Source organism: Cucurbita maxima, unplaced genomic scaffold (genome assembly GCF_002738345.1).
Source record: "Cucurbita maxima cultivar Rimu unplaced genomic scaffold, Cmax_1.0 Cma_Scf00019, whole genome shotgun sequence".
Taxonomy (NCBI): Eukaryota; Viridiplantae; Streptophyta; class Magnoliopsida; order Cucurbitales; family Cucurbitaceae; genus Cucurbita; species Cucurbita maxima.
Window position 1 is genome coordinate 2,267,108 of NW_019272035.1, and position 20,357 is coordinate 2,287,464.

Genomic DNA, 20,357 nt, shown 5'->3' on the forward strand with positions numbered 1-20,357 from the left:
AAAAAAAAAAAAAAAAAAAAAAAAAAAAAAAAAAAAAAAAAAAAAAAAAAAAAAAAAAAAAAAAACTTTATTTCAATAATGCTACTGAACATTTGTATGTACTCGAATGAGCAATTACAAAAGTAAGGATGTGATATGAATCCAACAACTGATCATTTGCATGTACTCGAAGGAACAATTACAAGAGTAAGAATGTAATATGAATCCAATAGTCATTTGCATTTGCATGTACTCGAATGAGCAATTACAAGAAGCAATGCAAGAAAAATTTAAGTATCAATAAAAGAATTGAGTGACAATAAATATCCCTTGACATTGAAAAATGATTATAAAACTTTTTATCTTTCGTAGTTAAACTACCAATTAAGATTATTTATGTACATCTTATTTTCTTCCTTTTTTATTCAATAGCTTTTATTTGTAGTTGGCAGTTGGTAGCTGAACTACATTATACATTATGTTTATATTATCTTTTCTTTTTTACGTATTTAAATAAAATATTTATGTTTGAAATCACGGTAGAATACAAGAATGTTTTCTTGAAACCCTTTGAGTGATGTTTCTTTTTTCAAATATTGCTTTATGTTTGAAGTTAATTATGGAGTGAGTCGTTTTGGGATCTAAGAGTGACCGTCATAGATTTAAAGTTCGATCTAAGAGTTAATACACTCTTTTAACCCGCTTTTGGTTGGAATCATTCGTTGAATTAACTTTAGTTGTACAATTTTAGAAAGATACTAGAAGAAACTCTAGCTTTACAAAATTCAGTATTGTTCGGGCTTATAAGAATGCATATTTACTCACTAAGGCTTACTCGAAAACAGGGTGAGGAATATCTATTTACATTGAAAATGAAAATGGAGCGAGAATAATTTTCTCCTTGTTAATTAAGCGAAGACGAAGATGAGGACGAGGACGGGGACGGGGACGGGAAATAAATTATTTTTAAAATATATTTTGATATACAAAATGCAAAATTGGATTTGTAAATTATTTTTTATAAGATTTAAATTTTTGTAGGAAAAGGAAATAAATAAATAAATGATAATAATAGTAATAATAATAAATAAAGTTTCTGGAACCGTTGACAACAAGCAAAGAGAGACTGAAAACGAAAAGATTCACTTCGAGAGTCGTTGCACCGTCGTCTCAACCAAAGCTTCGCTGGTACGAACTATTCTCCCCTTTTTGGGCAATAAATCTTTCTATTTGTTCTTCTATTTGCCCTAGATTTAGGTGAATTCAGGAGATCGTAGCTTAGGGATTCTTGATTTGATCGGTCGTTGACTCTGCTCGCTTGCTGGTAAAGTTTTGTGGAAAGGGTATGCGAGGAAAACGTTGAAGAGAATCTCGTAGTTTGCTGGTTAATCCATTGGATTTTTGTGATTCCTTAATAATTTGTGAGAATTTGGCGGTCGGAGTTGGGAGCTCGATTGTCGTTTGAGAAAAAAGGGGCTGGTCTGATTTTCTTTCCGCATGTAATGGGATGTTTTTTTTTTAATATATATCTTTTTTCTTGTTGATTTCGATTGGACGGGTTGTTGAAGAATTGTGTGGATTTGGGGGTGATTGAAGTAGATTTACGAACTTTGATGACTCTTCGTGCATAATATGTTTCCTGCCTTTCAATTTTTTGGTTTCCACGAGGCGGAGAAGGTCTCAGTTTAGTTTTCTTTGAGGTAGTTTGCATGTGCGAAGGCGGTATTTGTGCATAAAGTTTCGGTTTCATAGTTCATCAGAAAGGAAAAGTTTTATAAGTTTTCCTTTGATTTTCGATTGATGATATTGATTGGTTAAGAGATTTAAATGGTTATTGTCACAATGGTTTATGCCACTTTCAATGATCAAAACAGGATGATGTGCTTTCTATCAGCTGTTAGCTTCTAGGTTTTCGACATACGGGTTTTGAAGTTTTGAGATTCTACTTGTATATTCTTATTAAAAACTTTAATCTGCTCGCGAACCAGATGACAACCATTTGAAACTCATTGCTTGTTGTATGGTCTTCTGCATTTGTTATTTTGACATTTTTCTTTACTGAACTTAAATATGAAACGTCATGTCTTCTGATATTTCAAGAGTTGTGCGTTTCCAGGTATTCTATTTAGGATTTTTCTTGATATTATTCAGTAGTAAAGATGAGTGACAACTTGATGGATAAAGTAAATGCCTTGGGTGAACGCCTAAAGATCAGTGGGACTGAGATGAGCCGAAAGATGAGTGCAGGTGTCAGCTCTATGAGCTTCAAAATGAAGGAACTCTTTCAAGGTCCGAACCAGGGTGATAAGCTTGCTGAGGATGCCACATCAGAGACGCTGGAAGAGCCGGATTGGGCTCTGAATCTTGAGATATGTGACATGGTTAATTCCGAGAAAATCAACAGCATAGACTTGATTCGCGGGATTAAAAAACGTATAATGTTGAAAAACCCTAGGATCCAGTCTTTGGCATTGGCGCTGCTTGAGACATGTGTTAAAAATTGTGAGAAGTCTTTCTCCGAGGTGGCAGCTGAGAGAGTTCTTGATGAGATGGTGAGGTTAATTGATGATCCACAAACTGTTGTTAATAATCGGAACAAAGCTTTAATGCTGATTGAAGCATGGGGAGAATCAACTAGTGAGCTTCGCTATTTGCCCGTTTATGAAGAAACATACAAGGTATCCATATATTTCTCTCTCTTTTTTTTAGTACAGGTATTCATATATCTCTGACCCGCTGTCTTTTTTAAACATCTTATTATGAAAAAGATTTAGGGCTTTAGCATAATCTCAGTGGATAGAGTTTAGAAGAATCGTTCATCTGCTGGCATTTCCATTTTCTAAGTTTACACAGAATGATAGATACCATGCATATATTTAGTATCACAAATATTGTTTCTAAGAAATTTATGTCAGTTTGTAGTCTAGTAACTAAGCTACAAACAATGTTTAACGCTTGGACATATGAAGCGGAACATGCTTATCTTGAGAAGAAAAGCTTGATTTAATTAAAAGGGAAGTAGGACCACTTGGAAAGTCTTCATGTTGTACCCTTTTTGTTTCTATTTTATTTTTTCTTGTTATTTTAATTTTCACTTTCTTTTGTAAGTACTCGCCTGCTGATGTATACACTTCTTGGAGTTCGGTTAAATGTATTTCAGTTTGAGTTGATAGGGAGGGTTTTAGTGTTGTGAGGTTGGTCTGTTTTGTCTGGCTTTGAATTTATTTGGTTTTTTGGGTGCGGATGAAGTATGTGGGGGCATCAGAAAAGATTGCATTATGCTATTAACTAAGCATGTAGAAAACTTGCAGAGTGATATTTGAAGCAACCAAAATTAAACAAATTGGAACGAGAAACTGAGAATCGTATGGATAAGAATTGTGTTAGGAACCTCTCAAACGTGCAAAAAAGAAAGACAATTTTGTATTCCTCTCTAGGAAATAACAAGGGCATTTTGCCCCAATGAATGCGTGTTCTTGTTGTTCTCCACAAAGGTATTCTTATCTATGTTTCTTGCTTCCTTCCGTTTCTAACTCTGTGAATGGTAAGGCCGAACTAGGATGGTCTTAGGCTGCATGGAGTGGAAAAAATTCTATGAGGGATTTCTAACCCCGCGACTTAACACATCATGAAGGACCGAACCTTAGATCTTAGTGTATGTGGTGACCATATCTTTGGAGGAACCCTTGCGAACCCACTCAGTTTCACCCAATGATGGAAGGTCCACTCCCTTGTTCAAGTGGCTACATCCACATCTTTCTTTGGTTTAGAAAAATCCCCTTCCCCAGTAGACCAAGGAGACTTGAACATGTGGCCTTCCTCTTTGATGCCAAATACCAATTGAAGTGGGATGAATTGACCTAATCTCCCAAAGGGAGGAAGTTCTATCTATTCCTGTATATCACTTAGGACAAAGTCCAGTAGTGCACTTTCCAAATGTACTCCTGCCACTTTTGAGGCATCCCAATTCTTTTGAAAAAGAAAACAAAGCTTTTCATTGAAATTCTTGTGAAAAGCTAAAAACATCAATACATCATTGCATAGAATCACCCCCCTTAAAAATTAAATGAGATGACCCCTAGATCCAAAAAAGTTAACACCATTCAATCCACACCCCCCTCCCAACCCAAAAAAAAAAAAAAAAACAAATTGAGATTACTAAAGAAAATGACTACCCTGTGATCCATAACAAGATGTAAGACACTTTCAAAGAACTCTCTTGCCTTCAAACAAACCTTCCTCATCATAAACTCCAAAAGGCACCCTTTTCCTTTGGAGACTTCCTAATAAGGTGCACCTAGTAATCACGGGGATGAAGAACGCCCAATAGATTGTTTTATAGTCCTCATAAGTCAATTGCTAAGTGCAAGAACTTGGTTGTGGAAAGTGTGTCCTTCTTACTGTTGCTGATTTGTAGGCTTATCTGGTCAAGTTGCGTGCAGTGAGGAGAGACTTTTGTCCTAATGGGTTAAATGAGAGAGTTTTTAGATATGTGAATTTTCAGTTAAAATTTAAAGGAATCGTGTCAATGGTCATCTTTATATCCTTTTGAAGTTTTAATCTGCAGGATCTTTTTCTATGATGCCCAATCAACAAACGAGCACTAAAACCTATCATCCACCTCGAACCTTTAATGCCCCTAATATGGAAACAGTTTTTTTTTTTTTTTTTTTTCCTCTAGTCTTGGACTTTTTCTTAGTTTCTGCCATGCAAGACAAATGGGAGAGTAACAATTTCAGATTTTATTTTCCTATTTTTTCTTTTAGATGCTTGCCCTGCGAGTAGGGCAGAAAATTAATTATTACATCTTCTTTTGTTTTCATTTATCAGAGTTTAAAATCAAGAGGCATTCGATTCCCTGGTCGGGACAATGAGAGTCTTGCACCCATTTTCACTCCCCCTCGCACTGTTTCAGCCTCAGAGACGGAAGCCATTTATACTGAACAGTATCATCATGATAATCCGGTGCACACCTTTACAGCTGAAGAAACAAAGGAAGCATTTGACGTCGCAAGAAACAGCATTGAGCTTCTATCAACAGTGTTATCCTCATCGCCCCCTCAGGATTCAGCGGAGGTAATGCATCTTTTTCATAGTGTTCTGAGTTTTCTCTGTCTTACACTTATCATATATAATGCTTTAAACTTTTAATACGTGATACAAATGGACGTTTGGAACACTTCATGGTCTAATATTCATTTAAAACTCGGTGAACTACTGTAGCTGATCTTAAGCATAAACTCTATTCATGATCAAATATCCTAATAAGATTTATGAAAGGTACATGTAAGAAATAGAGTCAAAAAGCCCTCCTATTAATCGTCCTCGGTTGAATTATAAATTTTTTCTCTGAACTGCCATAGATAAACTACCATACCAAATCGCCCCTGCTTTTTTCCTCATTAAATTTGAACTTCACAACTCCTCAACTTGTATTGAGGCTCATGGTTGTGGATAGACTGGTTACAGGTATTTCGAAATCGAAGCCAGTCAGAGCTATGACGAAAGGCTACTTTAAATCAGATCTTTTTTTCGGATAAGAAACATCTGAATAAATTGATTCCGAAAAAGAATAAGAATAGCTCAAGGGTAAGGGCGGGGGGTCGAGGGTACCCCTCCTAAACATGGATACTTTAAAATCAGAACTGGAACTCAGACAACCCTACATCGAGAATCATCGTGAAAACATGGTGTTGGAGAATATTCGCTTTCTAGGTTCCTTTTGGTATACATTACCATAAGATTTAAGAAATGCTCTGCTTCTTCTAATTTTCAGAGTTGCAATTAATTTTGTTAAATTGGACCTACTAAGAGTAGGGATTATATTTTTCCATATTAGTGCAATTGGACTTGGATTCCCTATTTTTGGTTTGATGCTTAAATTTTCCCATAAAAAGAGTGCCTGTGACCCATGGGATTCTCCTTTGCTCCAGGTAAATTTTATCGAAATTGGTCGATGTTCAAGCCGATTGTTTTGTCGATTCGATCATATACCAATAGAATGATCCTACCTTGTTTCTCCCCCTCTGCAGGATGATCTGACCAGCACACTCGTACTACAATGTCGCCAGTCGCAATCAACCATCCAAAGCATTATCGAGACCTCTGGAGACAACGAGGCCCTACTTTTCGAGGCATTGAACGTAAACGATGAGATTCAGAAAGTCCTTACCAAGTATCAAGATCTGAAGAAGCCCTCAACTGTTCCACGTGAACTAGAACCTGCCATGATACCAGTTGCTGTGGAACCCGATGAATCTCCCCGTCACGCCAAGGAAGACGCTCTGGTTAGAAAACCTGCCACTTCTCGCGGCCGATCTCTTGGCGGAAGCAGCGATGACATGATGGACGATCTCGACGAGATGATATTTGGCAAGAAAGGAGGAAGTACATCCGATCGGGGACACGAATCAAAGAAGCCTGATTCGTCAAAAGGCAATGATCTCATTTCCTTTTGAGCGTTGTTTGAACAGATGATAATCACACTATGTTGATCTAGAAAGATTCATTTGATGTTAAAAGAAAATGTGTTTATGTAACTTCCTCGTACATTACATGTTTAGATGCGTCTTGTAAACTTCTACATTAACTTCTGCACGTTTTTAAGTTCTTGGTGTTTGGATTTGGTACCATACGATGGCGTGTGCGTATATATTATTATACACACGATACGATTTATCATTTATGAATAATACAAGTTTCGCTTTAGTGTTCGTTTGGAAGGTACGATTCCAAACACAATAGTTTAGTAAATCAGTCTGATTCTTAAACAAATTTCTCGCCCTTATTCTTTTTATTGTTCCATTTTCTTTTGGGACAAACGGCTAATACTAATCTAAGAAGTTTAGTTGTTGTCGTCTGATCTATTGGTTCGAACACCAGACAGCTCGTGCCCGCCTCCATAACCACACGGGCTTGCCCTAAATTGAATGTCTCTCTTAGTTACGTATTAGGGTCATCCTCTTCATTCTATGTTGATTTCGACACTCGAATGACTTTTTAGAAAGCCAAGTAGTAATTAACGTGTACTCTGTTATTATTATTTTTTTAGTACAAAAATGGAGTATGAAAATTTGAACTTTTAATCTCAATAGTTAAATACATGTCTTACGATCGAGTAACGTTAGTTATTAAATTTTTAAAATTTTTAATTATGTTTTTTTTTCGGTATTTAGAATTTTAGCTTATCTCCAATAACATGCCATTTTTTTTGGGATCACACCTTTCTGAGTTCAATATTCTAAAGTTGATATTTAGATTTTGAGTTTAGACGAGACCTCACTTAAAAATAAAATTAGCCAATTTAGTATGTTATCGATCAATTGAATGAAATGAATGCAGAGCCATACCACCAAAGTTATAAGGTCGAAGGTTCGAGCCCTACCACCAAAATTATAAGGTCGATAGTTTGAGCCCTACTTTTGAAATTATAAGATCGATAGTTCGAGTCCTACCTTTGAAATAATAAGATCGATAGTTCGAACCCTACCTCTAAAACTATAAGGTTGATATTTCGAACCCTACCTCTAAAACTATAAGGTTGATATTTCGAACCCTACCTTCAAAATTATAAGGTCGAAAGTTCGAGCCCTACCACAAAAATTATAAGGTTGATAGTTTGAGCCCTACCTTTGAAATTATAAGACCGATAGTTCGAGCCCTACCTCTAAAATTATAAGATTGATAGTTCGAACCCTACCTATGAAACTATAAGGTCGATATTTCGAACCCTACCTTCAAAATTATAAGGTTGATAATTCGAGCCCTACCTCCAAAATTATAACGTTGATAGTTCGAGCCAAACCACCAAATTATAAGGTCGATAGTTCAAGCCCTACCTTTGTATAACGTTGATAGTTCGAGCTATACCACCAAATTATAAGGTCGATAGTTCGAGTCCTACCTCCAAAATTATAAGGTCGACAGTTTGAGCTTTCCCTCTAAAATTAAAAGGTCGACCGTTCGAGCTCTACATTTAATTAGATAGTCCGTTACTACTTTCGAAATTAAAAAAAAAAAAAAAAAATTGGGAACAAATTTGTAATTAAAAAAAAAAAGAAAAAGAAAAAGAGAGAAAAATGGTGGATTGCCCATGTATTTGTTCTTCACCATTCACATTCCTAATTGCGGAATAGAAATTCTGAAGTTGAACAAGCAACGCCATGCGAGGGAGGAACCTTTCTTCATCAATGTCTGCTCAGATCCAGAGGTCCAATCGATCTCCACTTCTCCTCTTCACACTCTCTCTTCTCGCCATTTCCATCCTCTTCATCCTCGTTTTTCTCTCCCCTTCCAATCCCAATCCAACTTCCTTCCACCATCCAATTTCCTCTCTCAAACCCGAGACCTCATTCGTCATCTCACTCGAGCATTTCCTCACTCACAAGGCTCCAAAATCCCCTCCGACTCGCGATGATACGGTTCCTGCGGCCGGAGATGTCGAAGAGGCGTCTAGGAAGCTCGATGAGGCACTTTCGGAGGCAGAAATGGGGCGGGTGGTTCGAGATCCGTACTATCCGTTGGGGTCGCCGATTAGAGTTTACGTTTATGAAATGCCGTGGAAATTCACGTACGATTTGCTGTGGTTGTTTAGGAATAGCTACAGAGAGACCTCCAATCTCACCTCTAATGGCAGCCCCGTGCACCGTCTTATTGAACAGGTATTCTATTGTGTCAAGTACACTTAATCGGTAGTATTATAGTGTAGGTTTATTGATCTATATTTTACGCTCTCATCACTTGTGACTTCGTGAATTTAACGCTATATTCGAGTGATTTTCAATATTTCTGGAGTGAAAAGGACACTGCTGAGCGATTATCTAACTTAATAGAGAGAAAGGACATTACCGATCCGATAGTAGATACTCTAACATCGACTCAAAGTTCTATCAATAAATCAGGCTGTGTAATCTATTATATAAACAATTAACAAGTGAACTGATTTGAATCGTACTTCTTACATAGATTGAAAACGGTGTTAATCTTCTAGTCGATATGGATGATGAACTTCCCTTTTTTTTTTTTTAAAGGATAATTTTTTTTCTTAAAAATTCTGGAAAACTTTAAATGATTTGGTATTCTACTGATTCAAAGTGTGGATTATTTTTGTGGTAGTTTTATATTACATTTGTTTATCTCGTTCCTTGTTGATATTCTGATGGAGCGGGCAAAGTCGTATAGAAGTCGCCGGGTAGCTTTGCTTCAGTGCATATTGATATGCTTGTAGTTTTCCATGTACTTCAGTTATTTCAGATTTACATGTTTCTATTTGTCGTTGCCAAGAAATGGGTTTCTTTTGTAGCATTCTATAGATTACTGGCTGTGGGTCGACCTAATTGCTCCAGAGTCAGAGAGACTGCTAAAAGGCGTGGTGAGGGTTTATCGACAGGAGGAAGCAGATCTCTTCTATATTCCCTTCTTCACAACCATCAGCTTCTTTTTGTTGGAGAAACAACAGTGCAAATCACTTTACAGGGTGTGAGTGAGCTTCCAAGGTTTTCTTTTGTTATTCTTCCAATTGTTATGCATGACATGCTTATATCGCTATTAGTAATTTTTCTCACTTATCAAATTTTGTAAAAGCAGTTGTTTCCTTTCTTTATTTTATTCATAGTCATATGAAAAGATACAACAATTTTCTTTTTAGAGAGTTTAGTGCCGGCTTTATTTCACACTTGCTCTGTGAGTTGATTGGTTAGTTTGATTATGTGCCCAATTAGTGAATTAGTTATAATATTAGATACTTCCTACTGCTGAACTAATTTATGCTGATTTCTTTGAGGCGGAAGTGGGTTTCTTTAAGCAATCAGGTGACAAGGCAGATTTTCTCTTTAGCGAGTGATCTTTTGAAGTGAGCAGGTAGTAGTTGTAAGGGAGGATTGAGTTGCCAATATTACTCCCATCCCTTCTATAGGATAGGTAGGAAGAGATCCCATTGGCTATGGACCTAAATACTGTGGGGACAACGGTTACAATGACCAAGGTATTCAATAAACAGGCTTAGTTCAACATGATTTGTGCAGAGTCTCTATATCTAGAAGAAAACATCCTAAAGGGGAAGGATTTTTGTGGCATTTAAAACTGTTGTAGGTGGGTAAGGATGGTGCAATTTCTAGGTGTACTTTTGAGAAGCCTAGTGGTAGAGAAATAAGGAGTACGTATGGATTCATTAATCCCATTAATGACTTGAATTTGCCTATCTCACATGCCAATGGAAGTTTGACTTCCTCCTGTCGTAGAGGGTAGCTGATCTGATCAGTTGTATTGCATCGTCCTATTTCCTGGAGCATAATTATTTTGGAATTTTATTTTGGTTCAAAGTTCAGTTGTTTGTTTGTGCTCCATAAAGCATTGATGTACTTTTTACATATGGATCCAGGAGGCTCTAAAGTGGGTGACAGATCAACCTGCATGGAAGCGATCTGAAGGCAGGGATCACATACTTCCTGTTCATCATCCATGGTCTTTTAAGACCGTTAGAAAATCTATGAAGAAGGCCATTTGGTTGCTACCAGATATGGACTCTACAGGAAACTGGTAGACATTTACACGATAGAACCTCATAGTAGATATTGAATGTGCTGTGAAGGTTGATTAAATGACATGTACTGATATTTTTAGGTACAAGCCTGGGCAAGTCTATCTGGAAAAGGACCTTATTCTTCCCTACGTTCCAAATGTTGATTTATGTGACGGCAAATGCTTAACAGATGGGCAATCAAAGAGAAACGTACTGCTCTTTTTCCGTGGTCGGCTCAAAAGAAATGCAGTAAGTTTTGGCCAATACCAGTGTAATTTCTGCACTCTATACCGTTTCTTCGTGCATTTTCTTAATGTATAGTAAGATGCATTACTTTCTTTGGTGAGTCACATGAACTTTCTTTGGTCAGTTATGAGTTGATTTCTTAAGAGGGAACCCAATAGAGTCATCTGAATTTTTTAAAATTCAGCTGGCGGTGGATAAGTGCTTTGATAGTAGACTAGAATCATGACATAGCTCTTGATAGACTATTCTATTTTCTCTTAGGGAGGAAAGATACGGGCAAAACTTGTTGGAGAGCTAAGTGGTGCAGATGATGTAGTAATAGAAGAGGGAACGGCTGGAGAAGGAGGGAAAGCAGCCGCTCAGGCTGGAATGCGCAAGTAATATATAAGCTTTTATTTTAACCTCTTCTGCGTTTTCTTTTGTTACCATTTCAATTTTCAGATTGTCGAATTTCTTCTTCCATCTCTAGGTCCACCTTTTGCTTAAATCCTGCTGGCGACACTCCATCATCTGCCAGATTGTTTGATGCTATTGTCAGCGGCTGCATTCCTGTCATTGTTAGTGATGAATTGGAGCTTCCATTTGAAGGAATACTTGATTACAGGAAGGTAAATCGACGTCTCAATGTCACTTTCTTTTTAGTATTTACCTTGAAGCAAAATTGGTAACGTATTTAATTTCAATAACGGTAATGAATTTGAGACATTCCATTGGATTAAGAATATTGTAATTGATATAATCTTTGGTTATATAAGATTGAAATTAAAATTCACCGGTCAATGAAAATCGCATGAGAAAACATCTTGGAAGTAGGAAAAGTTACGGTCATTAATAAATTCTATGTTTTCCTTCCTTAAAAAAAAAAAGGAAAGAAAACTGTGTTTTCATAAATGACTAACTAATTATGTTTCAAAAGAATAAATCATTAAATGATTTTGGATCTAACAACATTGATAATATTTCTATTTGATATGATAAAATTCAGGAAAATTACACTTTTAGGTCTTGAGGTTTGACTTAGGTTGCATTTGAGTCCTTGAGTTTTCAAAATTTTATATTTTAAGTTGTTGATGTGGCAAAAAAAAAAACGTACTTTATATTATTATTGTAAAGTTATAAAATATTATATTTCTCTCTCTTCCTTGCCCTCTTCCCCCTTCTTTCTCCCTCATCCCATCCATGACTGCAGCCGTCCTCCCACCCTTCTTTTTCTTTTCTCTCATTTCCTTCTCTTTCCCTTCCCTTTTCCTTTATCCCCCTTCTCCTAATATGTGTCAATTGACGAATTTAGATCAAGTGGGTATTGTAGAAATTGTGCTCATTCAAATTATTGGTTTTCTATAAAAAGAAAGAGGTTTTCTAAACTTGATGGATGGGATGAACAGTTGGTTTTTTCCATCCATTTCCATATACCGACTACTTGTGATGAACCGCATGATTAATAGCATCATTTCATCTCAGTGGACAAGAAAGTTGTGAATGAAGTACACAAGAACTTGTGGAACGTTTATCTATGATATCCTAGAGCTCAAATTACATTTTCCCTCATGCAGATTGCGTTATTTGTTTCCTCTAGCGATGCTCTAAAAGCAGGATGGCTTTTAACATATTTGAGAAGTGTTAGTGCCGCTGATATCAGAAGACTGCAACAAAATCTCGCTAAGGTGTGTATCTCCTCCAAAATTTAAGCGGTTCTAATAATACCTTTATAGTGTCACTGCTTGCTCTAAGTGTTTGGTATGAGTTCATAACTTTTTATGCGTTACTTCTACCAATAACTTCTTAGGCATTCAAGCTTATAGGGAAGAGCATCACGTATCCTTCTAGTGCTTAGTGTGCTTACATCTTGAATGCTTTTGGTTCCTCAACTGAGATATATACTAGTCGATTTCAATGATCGATTCTTTCTGATATAATATACATTATGGTGATTCTTTTTTGGGGCCTTTTTTGAATTGACCACAACATTAGAGTTTCTGAAACAGCAACGGATTAATTTAGCATTGTGTTATTTGTTTTTATGTCTCGGGTAAATTTGATGGTCCTTACACTTAAAATCTTTGCTATCTTTTTTGTGCCAATTGGAAGAGTTCTCTTTTAGTAACTTCCTTGGGGCTTGGCTCTCCTCCCTTCATTTTAAAATTTCATTGTATCACTTTTCTCATACAAATTTAGTGTTACTGAAACTAATTTCTTCTCTTTTTTCGCGGCATTCGTTAGTTCTCAAGACATTTCCTTTATTCCAGTCCAGCTCTACCCATGGGTCCGGAAGACTTGGCTTGGAAAATGGTTCGTTTCTCGTCCTTAGCTTGCGATGTTAACAATTTTTCTGCTGGAAAATATCTAATCTTGGTCGAATTAAGTCGAATGTTCTAACAAACTATTTTGGCATGCTACCAAAAACCAACCATTAGCACAAGTAAATGAATTTCATTGTGATGGAATTTGGTTTGGTTGCGTGCAGATTGCTGGGAAGTTGGTAAATATAAAGCTTCATACGAGGAGATCCCAACGTGTGGTAAAAGAATCAAGAAGTGTGTGTAGTTGTGAATGCAGGCCTTCAAATATGACCAACTCCCCTCCTCCTTCCTTATAATCTCTATATCTTACCCATTGCTCCAATGCCCCTTCGATTGGGAGACAAAATTATTACTCCCAACTCACCAAGGGAGAAGTTTATTTTCTCTTTTCTCTATCGAATTTGTAGTGGAAGACTACTTTCATATTCTTCTTTATAAATTTTGTAGAATGTCATTTTTTTTTTAAAAAAGATATTTACATTTGTAAAAGTCTTTTTATGTAAGATGTTAGTTTGCAATATATATTCGGCTCATCTTAAATAATTATAATTTAATTAAAAGAAAAATATTTGAATTTGGTAGTCGAATCAATTTAGTACTTTATTCGTGACTAATAAGTACCTAATTTTTTTTTGTTTTTGATTAAAGGAAGCAATGACAAAATGAAAGTTAAGAAAGCACTAGGGGAGTACGTTCAACTCGAACCAACCCAACCCGAACTATAAGGGTTGGGTTGGGTTGGATTAGCATTTTGGGTAGAGTTGGGTTCATTTTCCTGAATCCGAAAGGAATCGGTTAGGTTTCGAGTTTGTGGGTAATCCCACTCCAAAAAGTGTAACAGAATTGAGGGAGTGAATCCTCATAAGGTACCTGCTGGGTTGACCCAAGAATCCTTTCGTAATTAGTACTGTTTGCCAGAGTGATACTTAGGCCCGTCTAGGAACACTAATGAAGATGTCAAACAAATTTGTTTAGTTTCTTTTATATTAAAATATTTATATATATATTGGCATTAAAATATTTATATTAAAATATTTATATATATTCGGCTCATCTTAAATAATTATAATTTAATTAAAAGAAAAATATTTGAATTTGGTAGTCAAATGAATTTAGTACTTCATTCGTGACTAATAAGTTTACGTCTTAACTTTGTACTAAAATTTTTTTGTTTTTGATTAAAGGAAGCAATGACAAAATCATTGTTAAGAAAGTACTAGGGGTGTACATTCAACTCGGATCAACCCAAACCGAATTTTAAAGGAAGCAATGACAAAATCATTGTTAAGAAAGTACTAGGGGTGTACATTCAACTCGGATCAACCCAAACCGAATTATAAGGGTTGGGTTGGATTAGTATTTTGGGTAGAGTTGGGTTCATTTTCCTGAACCCGAACGGAATCGGTTAGGTTTCGAGTTTGTGGGTAAAACCTTCGGGTTGACCCAAGAATCCTTTCGTATTAGTACTGTTTGCCAGAGTGATACTTAGACCCGTCTAGGAACACTAATGAAGACGTCAAACAAATTTGTTTAGTTTCTTTTATATTAAAATATTTATATATATATATATATATTTTTTTTTTTTGTTATAGCCTACAAACTAATCATTTTTATTTTATTTAATTTCATAATTTATCCTTAATATTTTTATTATTATAATCAATTCTTAAAAATTTAGGTATTTTGTTGTCAACGACCAGGTTGAATTAGTTAATATGTTACCATTTTTATTATTTATTTTTTTTTGTTTTTTTTTTGAATAATTATAAATTAATTTGTGTTTATTTCAAACTTTTAATATATTTTATCTAAAATTGTATCAAAAAATTATAAAGGTGAATAAATAAAACTTTAAAAAAATTTAACACCCAACCCGAAAATAGGGTTGGGTCAAAAAATTCCCTCAACCCAACTCAATCCGGACTAACCACACCACAGCAAAAATAAAATAGAATTCAACCAAATTTTAAAATTTTAAAAATTATACAATTCAAAAGGGGTGAATTTGTCAGAAACAAGTTTTCATATTTTAAATATTTCACATATGATGAAATGATACAATACTCGAATATATTCGTCCCTACGTATTTAAAATGACCCAAAAAATAATTAAAAAAAGAAAAAGAAAAACAGACGACCTCATACAAAAGAGAGGAAGCCATGGGAAAAGAAGAGGGAAAGGCAAGGCAAAACAAATCCATCCAACAGTCTAAAGGATAAAATTATACCATTGGGTGCATAGATTTGGACATAGGGCTCTCATTTAGTCAGCGTTTTGCCGATCGATTTGACATTGAGTTTCTTCAGGTCGGTATACGACTGTCCACAGCCGACGACATTACCGGTGCTCCCGGTATGTAAACCATAGACAATGCTGCTCCGACCTGCAAGTAACCCCGACAAGCAATTGATTAGGATTTCCCTGATAAGCTATGAATATTCCTAAATTTGTTTACCTTGTCGTCGATCGTATCGAACTTCGTGAGCAAGATACCATCTATCAGTCTGGGCTGGGGTGAAGTTGAGAGATCAGCTAATTTCTGCAGTGACAAGAACCAGAGAGTGTACAAGTTGAGAGGGCTAGTTGAAAATTGGTACTGTGGATAGGTATAGGTATCATGTAAAGAAAACTTGATTAAACTTCGAAAGTTGATCGACGGCATCATTCCCAACAAGGGCCTCCCCGACGAACAAGACCAGATCCGGTTTGTTAAGGTTGATAAGCTTTGAAAGAGCTCTCATGAGTGGTTCGTTATCCTGAGAGTTGGAACATGTTTTGATATGAATGAATCAAAAATTCAAAAACAAAATAGAGGCAGACACAATTTTGTATCCAATAATTAGGCCTCCCCAATCCGATAATATGGTGCCAGTATAGACTAAAATTCTGTTACGGTCCAATTCTGACCGGTAATAGATACCAAGGCTTTACAATATTTGACTAATCACAATTCTGTATAATCTATTTACTATAAAAGTTCCCAGAGAATTTATTAGAGGAATGTTTCTAATAAAAATTGTTTGTTCTTGTCTATCCCTACGAGTTTTTCAAATTAATCCTGCAGATACGTATAATTCAGAAGAATATGAGTGATTCATAGACAGCATCTCTTTCTTTTTATCTTTTTATTTCTTTTATCAATGGTTCTATGTTTCCACATCAACTGTGTACAGAATACAGTCATTTCAATATTATTTCTTTGATAAGATTTGAATATTTGGTCGAGATGATATGGAAAAATGTTACAAAATATGCAAGAGATCCACAATCATTTCAATTTTGGATAATAAGAAAAGATACAAACCTGCATTCTCCCAGCTGTATCAACAAGAACCACATCTGATCCATTGCGGGATGCCTCTCGGATTGCTTCCTTAGCTACAATTGCAGGATCTTTCTCATAGCCCTTCTCAAATATAGGGATCTGAAAAAAATTGAAGATAAATATAGGCAATGAGTCCTGATAAACAATTTCATGATTAACGAAAATTAAACATTGATGTGAGATCATATACCTGAAGTCTACGAGCATGAGTTCGAAGCTGCTCCACGGCACCAGATCTAAATGTATCACAGGCGGCCATCATGACACTAACTTTATGCTGCAGAAGCCAATAGGCCACCTGTATATCAAAGTTAAGCATTTCACTCCCTAAACAAAAGCCATGTCGAAAACACATGAAAACTTGTGGAGGAAGGAAGGGGCCTGACCTTGGCAAGATTAGTAGATTTTCCAACTCCATTGACCCCAACAAAAACTACCACACAAGGCTTCTTTTGTTCTTTTGCAGCATGCACATCCCTCAGAATGTCAATGGAGCGTCTTGGAGTCAGTATGCGGACTAGAGCTTCTTCCATTGCAGCCTGCAATGAGATATTAAAGCAATGGCTTTTGTGAGATCCCACATCGATTGGGGAGGAGAACGAAGCATTCTTTATAAGTGTGTGGAAACCTCTCCTTAATAGACGCGCTTTAAAAACCTTTGAGGAGAAGTCCAAAAGAGAAAGCCCAAAGAGGACAATATTGGCTAGCGGTGGGCTTAGGCCGTTACAGAATAAACACTGGACAAGTGGCTATTCGAAGATGTACCTGCATCGTTGAAGAAATCCTCGTGAAAGAAGCTAGCTTTTTTCCCTCGAGACTAGCAGCTACTGATTCACAAAGTTTCTCAGCTATCTCCTCAGCCTAAAATCCAACCAGGATATATTTTGTTAATTTGCAGCCAAAGTTACGAACAAGAGATGATAAGATAAATATGTCATGAAAACATACCACATTCTTTGTCATGAGCCTGTCCTTGAGAGCTTTCAGAGCTGGTTCCAGGTCTGACTTATCCAAACTTGCCTTGCCTGAGATACTGGAAACACGAAAGTACCAAAAATAAAAATAAATATTAGATTGATAATCACACATTAAAGTTACATATCAAAGTAATCACAAAATAAGTCTATGTCACAAAGAACAACATGGAATTTCTAGTTATAATTTTAAGATACACTCCCCAGACCCCACTTTCATCTCTAAAACTATATAAGATAACACATACACATAGGTTAATCTTAATATCAAAATTCCAAAAGAGTTTCTATACAATATATAACTCAATTATGTTACTAAATGACAGTATTAGGCCTGTTAGTGCCCTCAAAATGTATGTCACAAGTTTTGAACTCAACTACAAAACCCAATGCAACCATCCAGCTAAAACATATAAAATGCCCAGATAACAAATGTAACATAAACTCGATAATTTCACACTGAAGAAAAAAGGAGAAGAAAATAGCACCATTTTTTTTTTCATGAAACAAAAACTTTCATCGAGAAAAACGTAACAACAGTTAAGAAATAAATATGGGGGAAAAGAAAGTGGAAACCAAAATGGTCGATGAAAAATGTCAAATTGATGTATCAGAGAATTTGAAAGTTCGATAATATAATCGACCTAGTGCATAAAATAAAGCTCAAGGAACTAAAGAGCGTAAGTTAACCATAATCCATAACTTTTTTAAAATTGTTAGTAAACTGGTCAAGAAAGATGAGGTCATGAATGCAGCAAGAAGTTTACCTCTGGAACATCGATGAAAATCACCCTTTCTTCTTTGCATCAGGCTTACTACCGTTGTCACCTTCCTCATCTTCTTCTTCTTCCTCACTGTCACTACTAAAAACCTCTTCTTTGTCCATCATACTTTGGCCCTGATCGGCTGCCAAAACCTCGATGTTGTTGTCCCCTTCCTCACCCACAGCATCTGTGAAGTCTAATTTTGCCTCAGTAGGTTTATCATCCCAAACTCTATTCTTTTTTGTTACCTTTTTCTTTGACTCTTCCTTGGAGCCCTTGTTAGCAATAGTATCAGTTTTCTTCCCACCTTTAGACCTAAGCTTCTGAAGTTTATTTACATCAAAAGCCCCAACATTGGAACTTGCATTGTCTTTTCCATTAACGACAGCTGTCAGTTTAGATTCTATAACATGATTGCCATTGAAGTAACCATTCTCCAACTTACGTCCCTTTGTATGCTCAGCATCTCCTCCATCTGCCAAACCACTATTGCTTTTCTTGTTTTCTCCAAATCCAGTTTTTTGATACTGCCCTTGCTTCCTGGCATTGTTCAATGGCCTTCCCACCTGCTTTTGAATTTTTCAACTCATTAGCACGAGCCTCAGCCTCCATTCTAAGTTGCCTAAAGGTTTCATCAAAATCATCATAGACCATCTGCTTTGGATCATATATCTCAGAAAATCCCTGCTTCACCATCGAAAGCAAGTCATCCACATACAATAAATGAAGAATCCGTTGATACACTGCAACAAATACAAGGCCAAGCTCATTGTGGAAGGTCCACTTGAGGGTGTAGGCAGCACCTGGGGCATCATAATTGTAAGATGCTGCACCTGACAGTTCCTCTAAAAGACAGGATCTGATTAAAGTCTCAATAGGAGACCCTCTAAGTGCATTTCCAAGCTCCTTACAAGTCCATAGGATCAAACCCCCCCTAGTGAATATCAGCAACTGCTCTAACATCTTGATCCATTTCAAACACCCTGCAAATAAATACATTCATTTTAATAACTCAATGAAACTCCCTTCAGATGACATTGCATGGTTCTAATCACAACCTACAATCACAAAGGATTCCAGAATAATTGATGACTCCAGAGGTTAACTGTAGCCATCCAACAGATCACTATTTGATTCAATCAATTCTCTAAATCACAATAACAAAAGACCATGAAGTACAATATTATTCCAAGGGAATAACTTTCAGTTTTATAGGAAACAAGAAACTTTCAATTTAACAGACCAACAAACAACCTAAAGACCAAAAGGAAAATGTAACATTCCAACCACCCCGATCTTCTCCCCAAACAATGATGTTACAGGCTTTTCTTCCTGAGGATAGAAAGTGTGTAACTTGTGCGAAGCAACCTCTCTTGTTCCTAACCCTGCAATCCTAATGAAACCATTCCCATATTGGGTTTATCTTGAAATCTTTGAGTTATGTGAAATGATAACATACTTTCTCCCAGAGGATTGAAAGTATGTAACTTGGGAAAAGCAACCTCTCTTGTTCTCGACTCCACAACGAAAATCCTAATGATAGGGCACGCCAGCACAACGGCGATAGGGCAAATGTGGATGAAGCGGGTATAAAGATATGAGGGCTGTGCTTACATTGAGAAGAAACTCCGACAAGGAAAGAGCTTAATTGTGATTTTCTAAGATTCGCCCAAATTATTCTCGCTGCAAGATCCTAAGATGCCGAACTTCCAACCACAAAATCGCTGTGCAACCAAATAAATTGTCCGAAATCATAGTGATTTCCTTCGACATGAACATAACAAAGTAATCAACGATGAAAATGACAAAATGGGGGGAAATGGATCAAACCAACAGAAATAATAAAGAAAAACTTTTGATATTTCAATAACTCTAACCAAATCATCATTTAATAAGAAACTAAACATACGAATCTCAAATCATGTCGATTCCACCGACCGCGCAAACTAATTATCAAATCGAGGAGGAAATCATCCAGAAACAAAATTTCGAAAACAAATATATAAAAGAAAAAATCCACGATCGAGAAAACCTATCATGATGTGCAATTACAATTTCAATCTAGGGCATGGATCAAACGAGATTTAACGTAGATCGTAACAACTCCAATCCAAACGTGGAAAAACAGGAAATGCATCAATCGGGAAAGAAAAAAAAAAACGAGGGAGAGAAGAAACGAACCTGTAAACGATGCCTTCTTCGGAAATCTAAATAAAAAAAAAAAAAAAAAAAAAAAAAAAAAAAAAAAA

General features: G+C 36.2%; 2 protein-coding genes and 1 pseudogene across 4 annotated transcripts; 2 read left to right on the forward strand and 1 right to left on the reverse strand.

The window, feature by feature from the left end:
- Positions 1–1,081: 1,081 nt before the first annotated feature.
- On the forward strand, positions 1,082–6,687 carry LOC111493975 (TOM1-like protein 1). 3 transcript variants are annotated; one of them, XM_023143932.1, is made up of 4 exons: positions 1,082–1,167; positions 2,096–2,657; positions 4,810–5,055; positions 6,012–6,687. In XM_023143932.1, exons 2-4 carry the CDS (start codon positions 2,139–2,141, stop codon positions 6,435–6,437), a joined length of 1,191 nt encoding a protein of 396 aa, XP_022999700.1. In that variant the 5' UTR covers positions 1,082–1,167; positions 2,096–2,138; the 3' UTR covers positions 6,438–6,687. The 3 variants fall into 3 exon arrangements, with proteins under 3 accessions (XP_022999700.1, XP_022999702.1, XP_022999701.1); XM_023143934.1 differs by lacking the exon at positions 1,082–1,167 and adding an exon at positions 1,196–1,322; XM_023143933.1 differs by lacking the exon at positions 1,082–1,167 and adding an exon at positions 1,329–1,478.
- A 1,402-nt stretch (positions 6,688–8,089) lies between these two features.
- Positions 8,090–13,563, forward strand: LOC111493960 (probable arabinosyltransferase ARAD1). The gene is made up of 9 exons (XM_023143911.1): positions 8,090–8,639; positions 9,281–9,454; positions 10,358–10,515; positions 10,600–10,747; positions 11,006–11,121; positions 11,214–11,352; positions 12,298–12,408; positions 12,965–13,033; positions 13,209–13,563. The coding sequence occupies exons 1-9, from the start codon at positions 8,142–8,144 to the stop codon at positions 13,338–13,340; spliced, it is 1,545 nt and encodes a 514-aa protein (XP_022999679.1). The 5' UTR covers positions 8,090–8,141; the 3' UTR covers positions 13,341–13,563.
- Positions 13,564–15,303: 1,740 nt separating this feature from the next.
- Positions 15,304–19,716, reverse strand: LOC111493945 (annotated as a pseudogene).
- Positions 19,717–20,357: the final 641 nt, after the last annotated feature.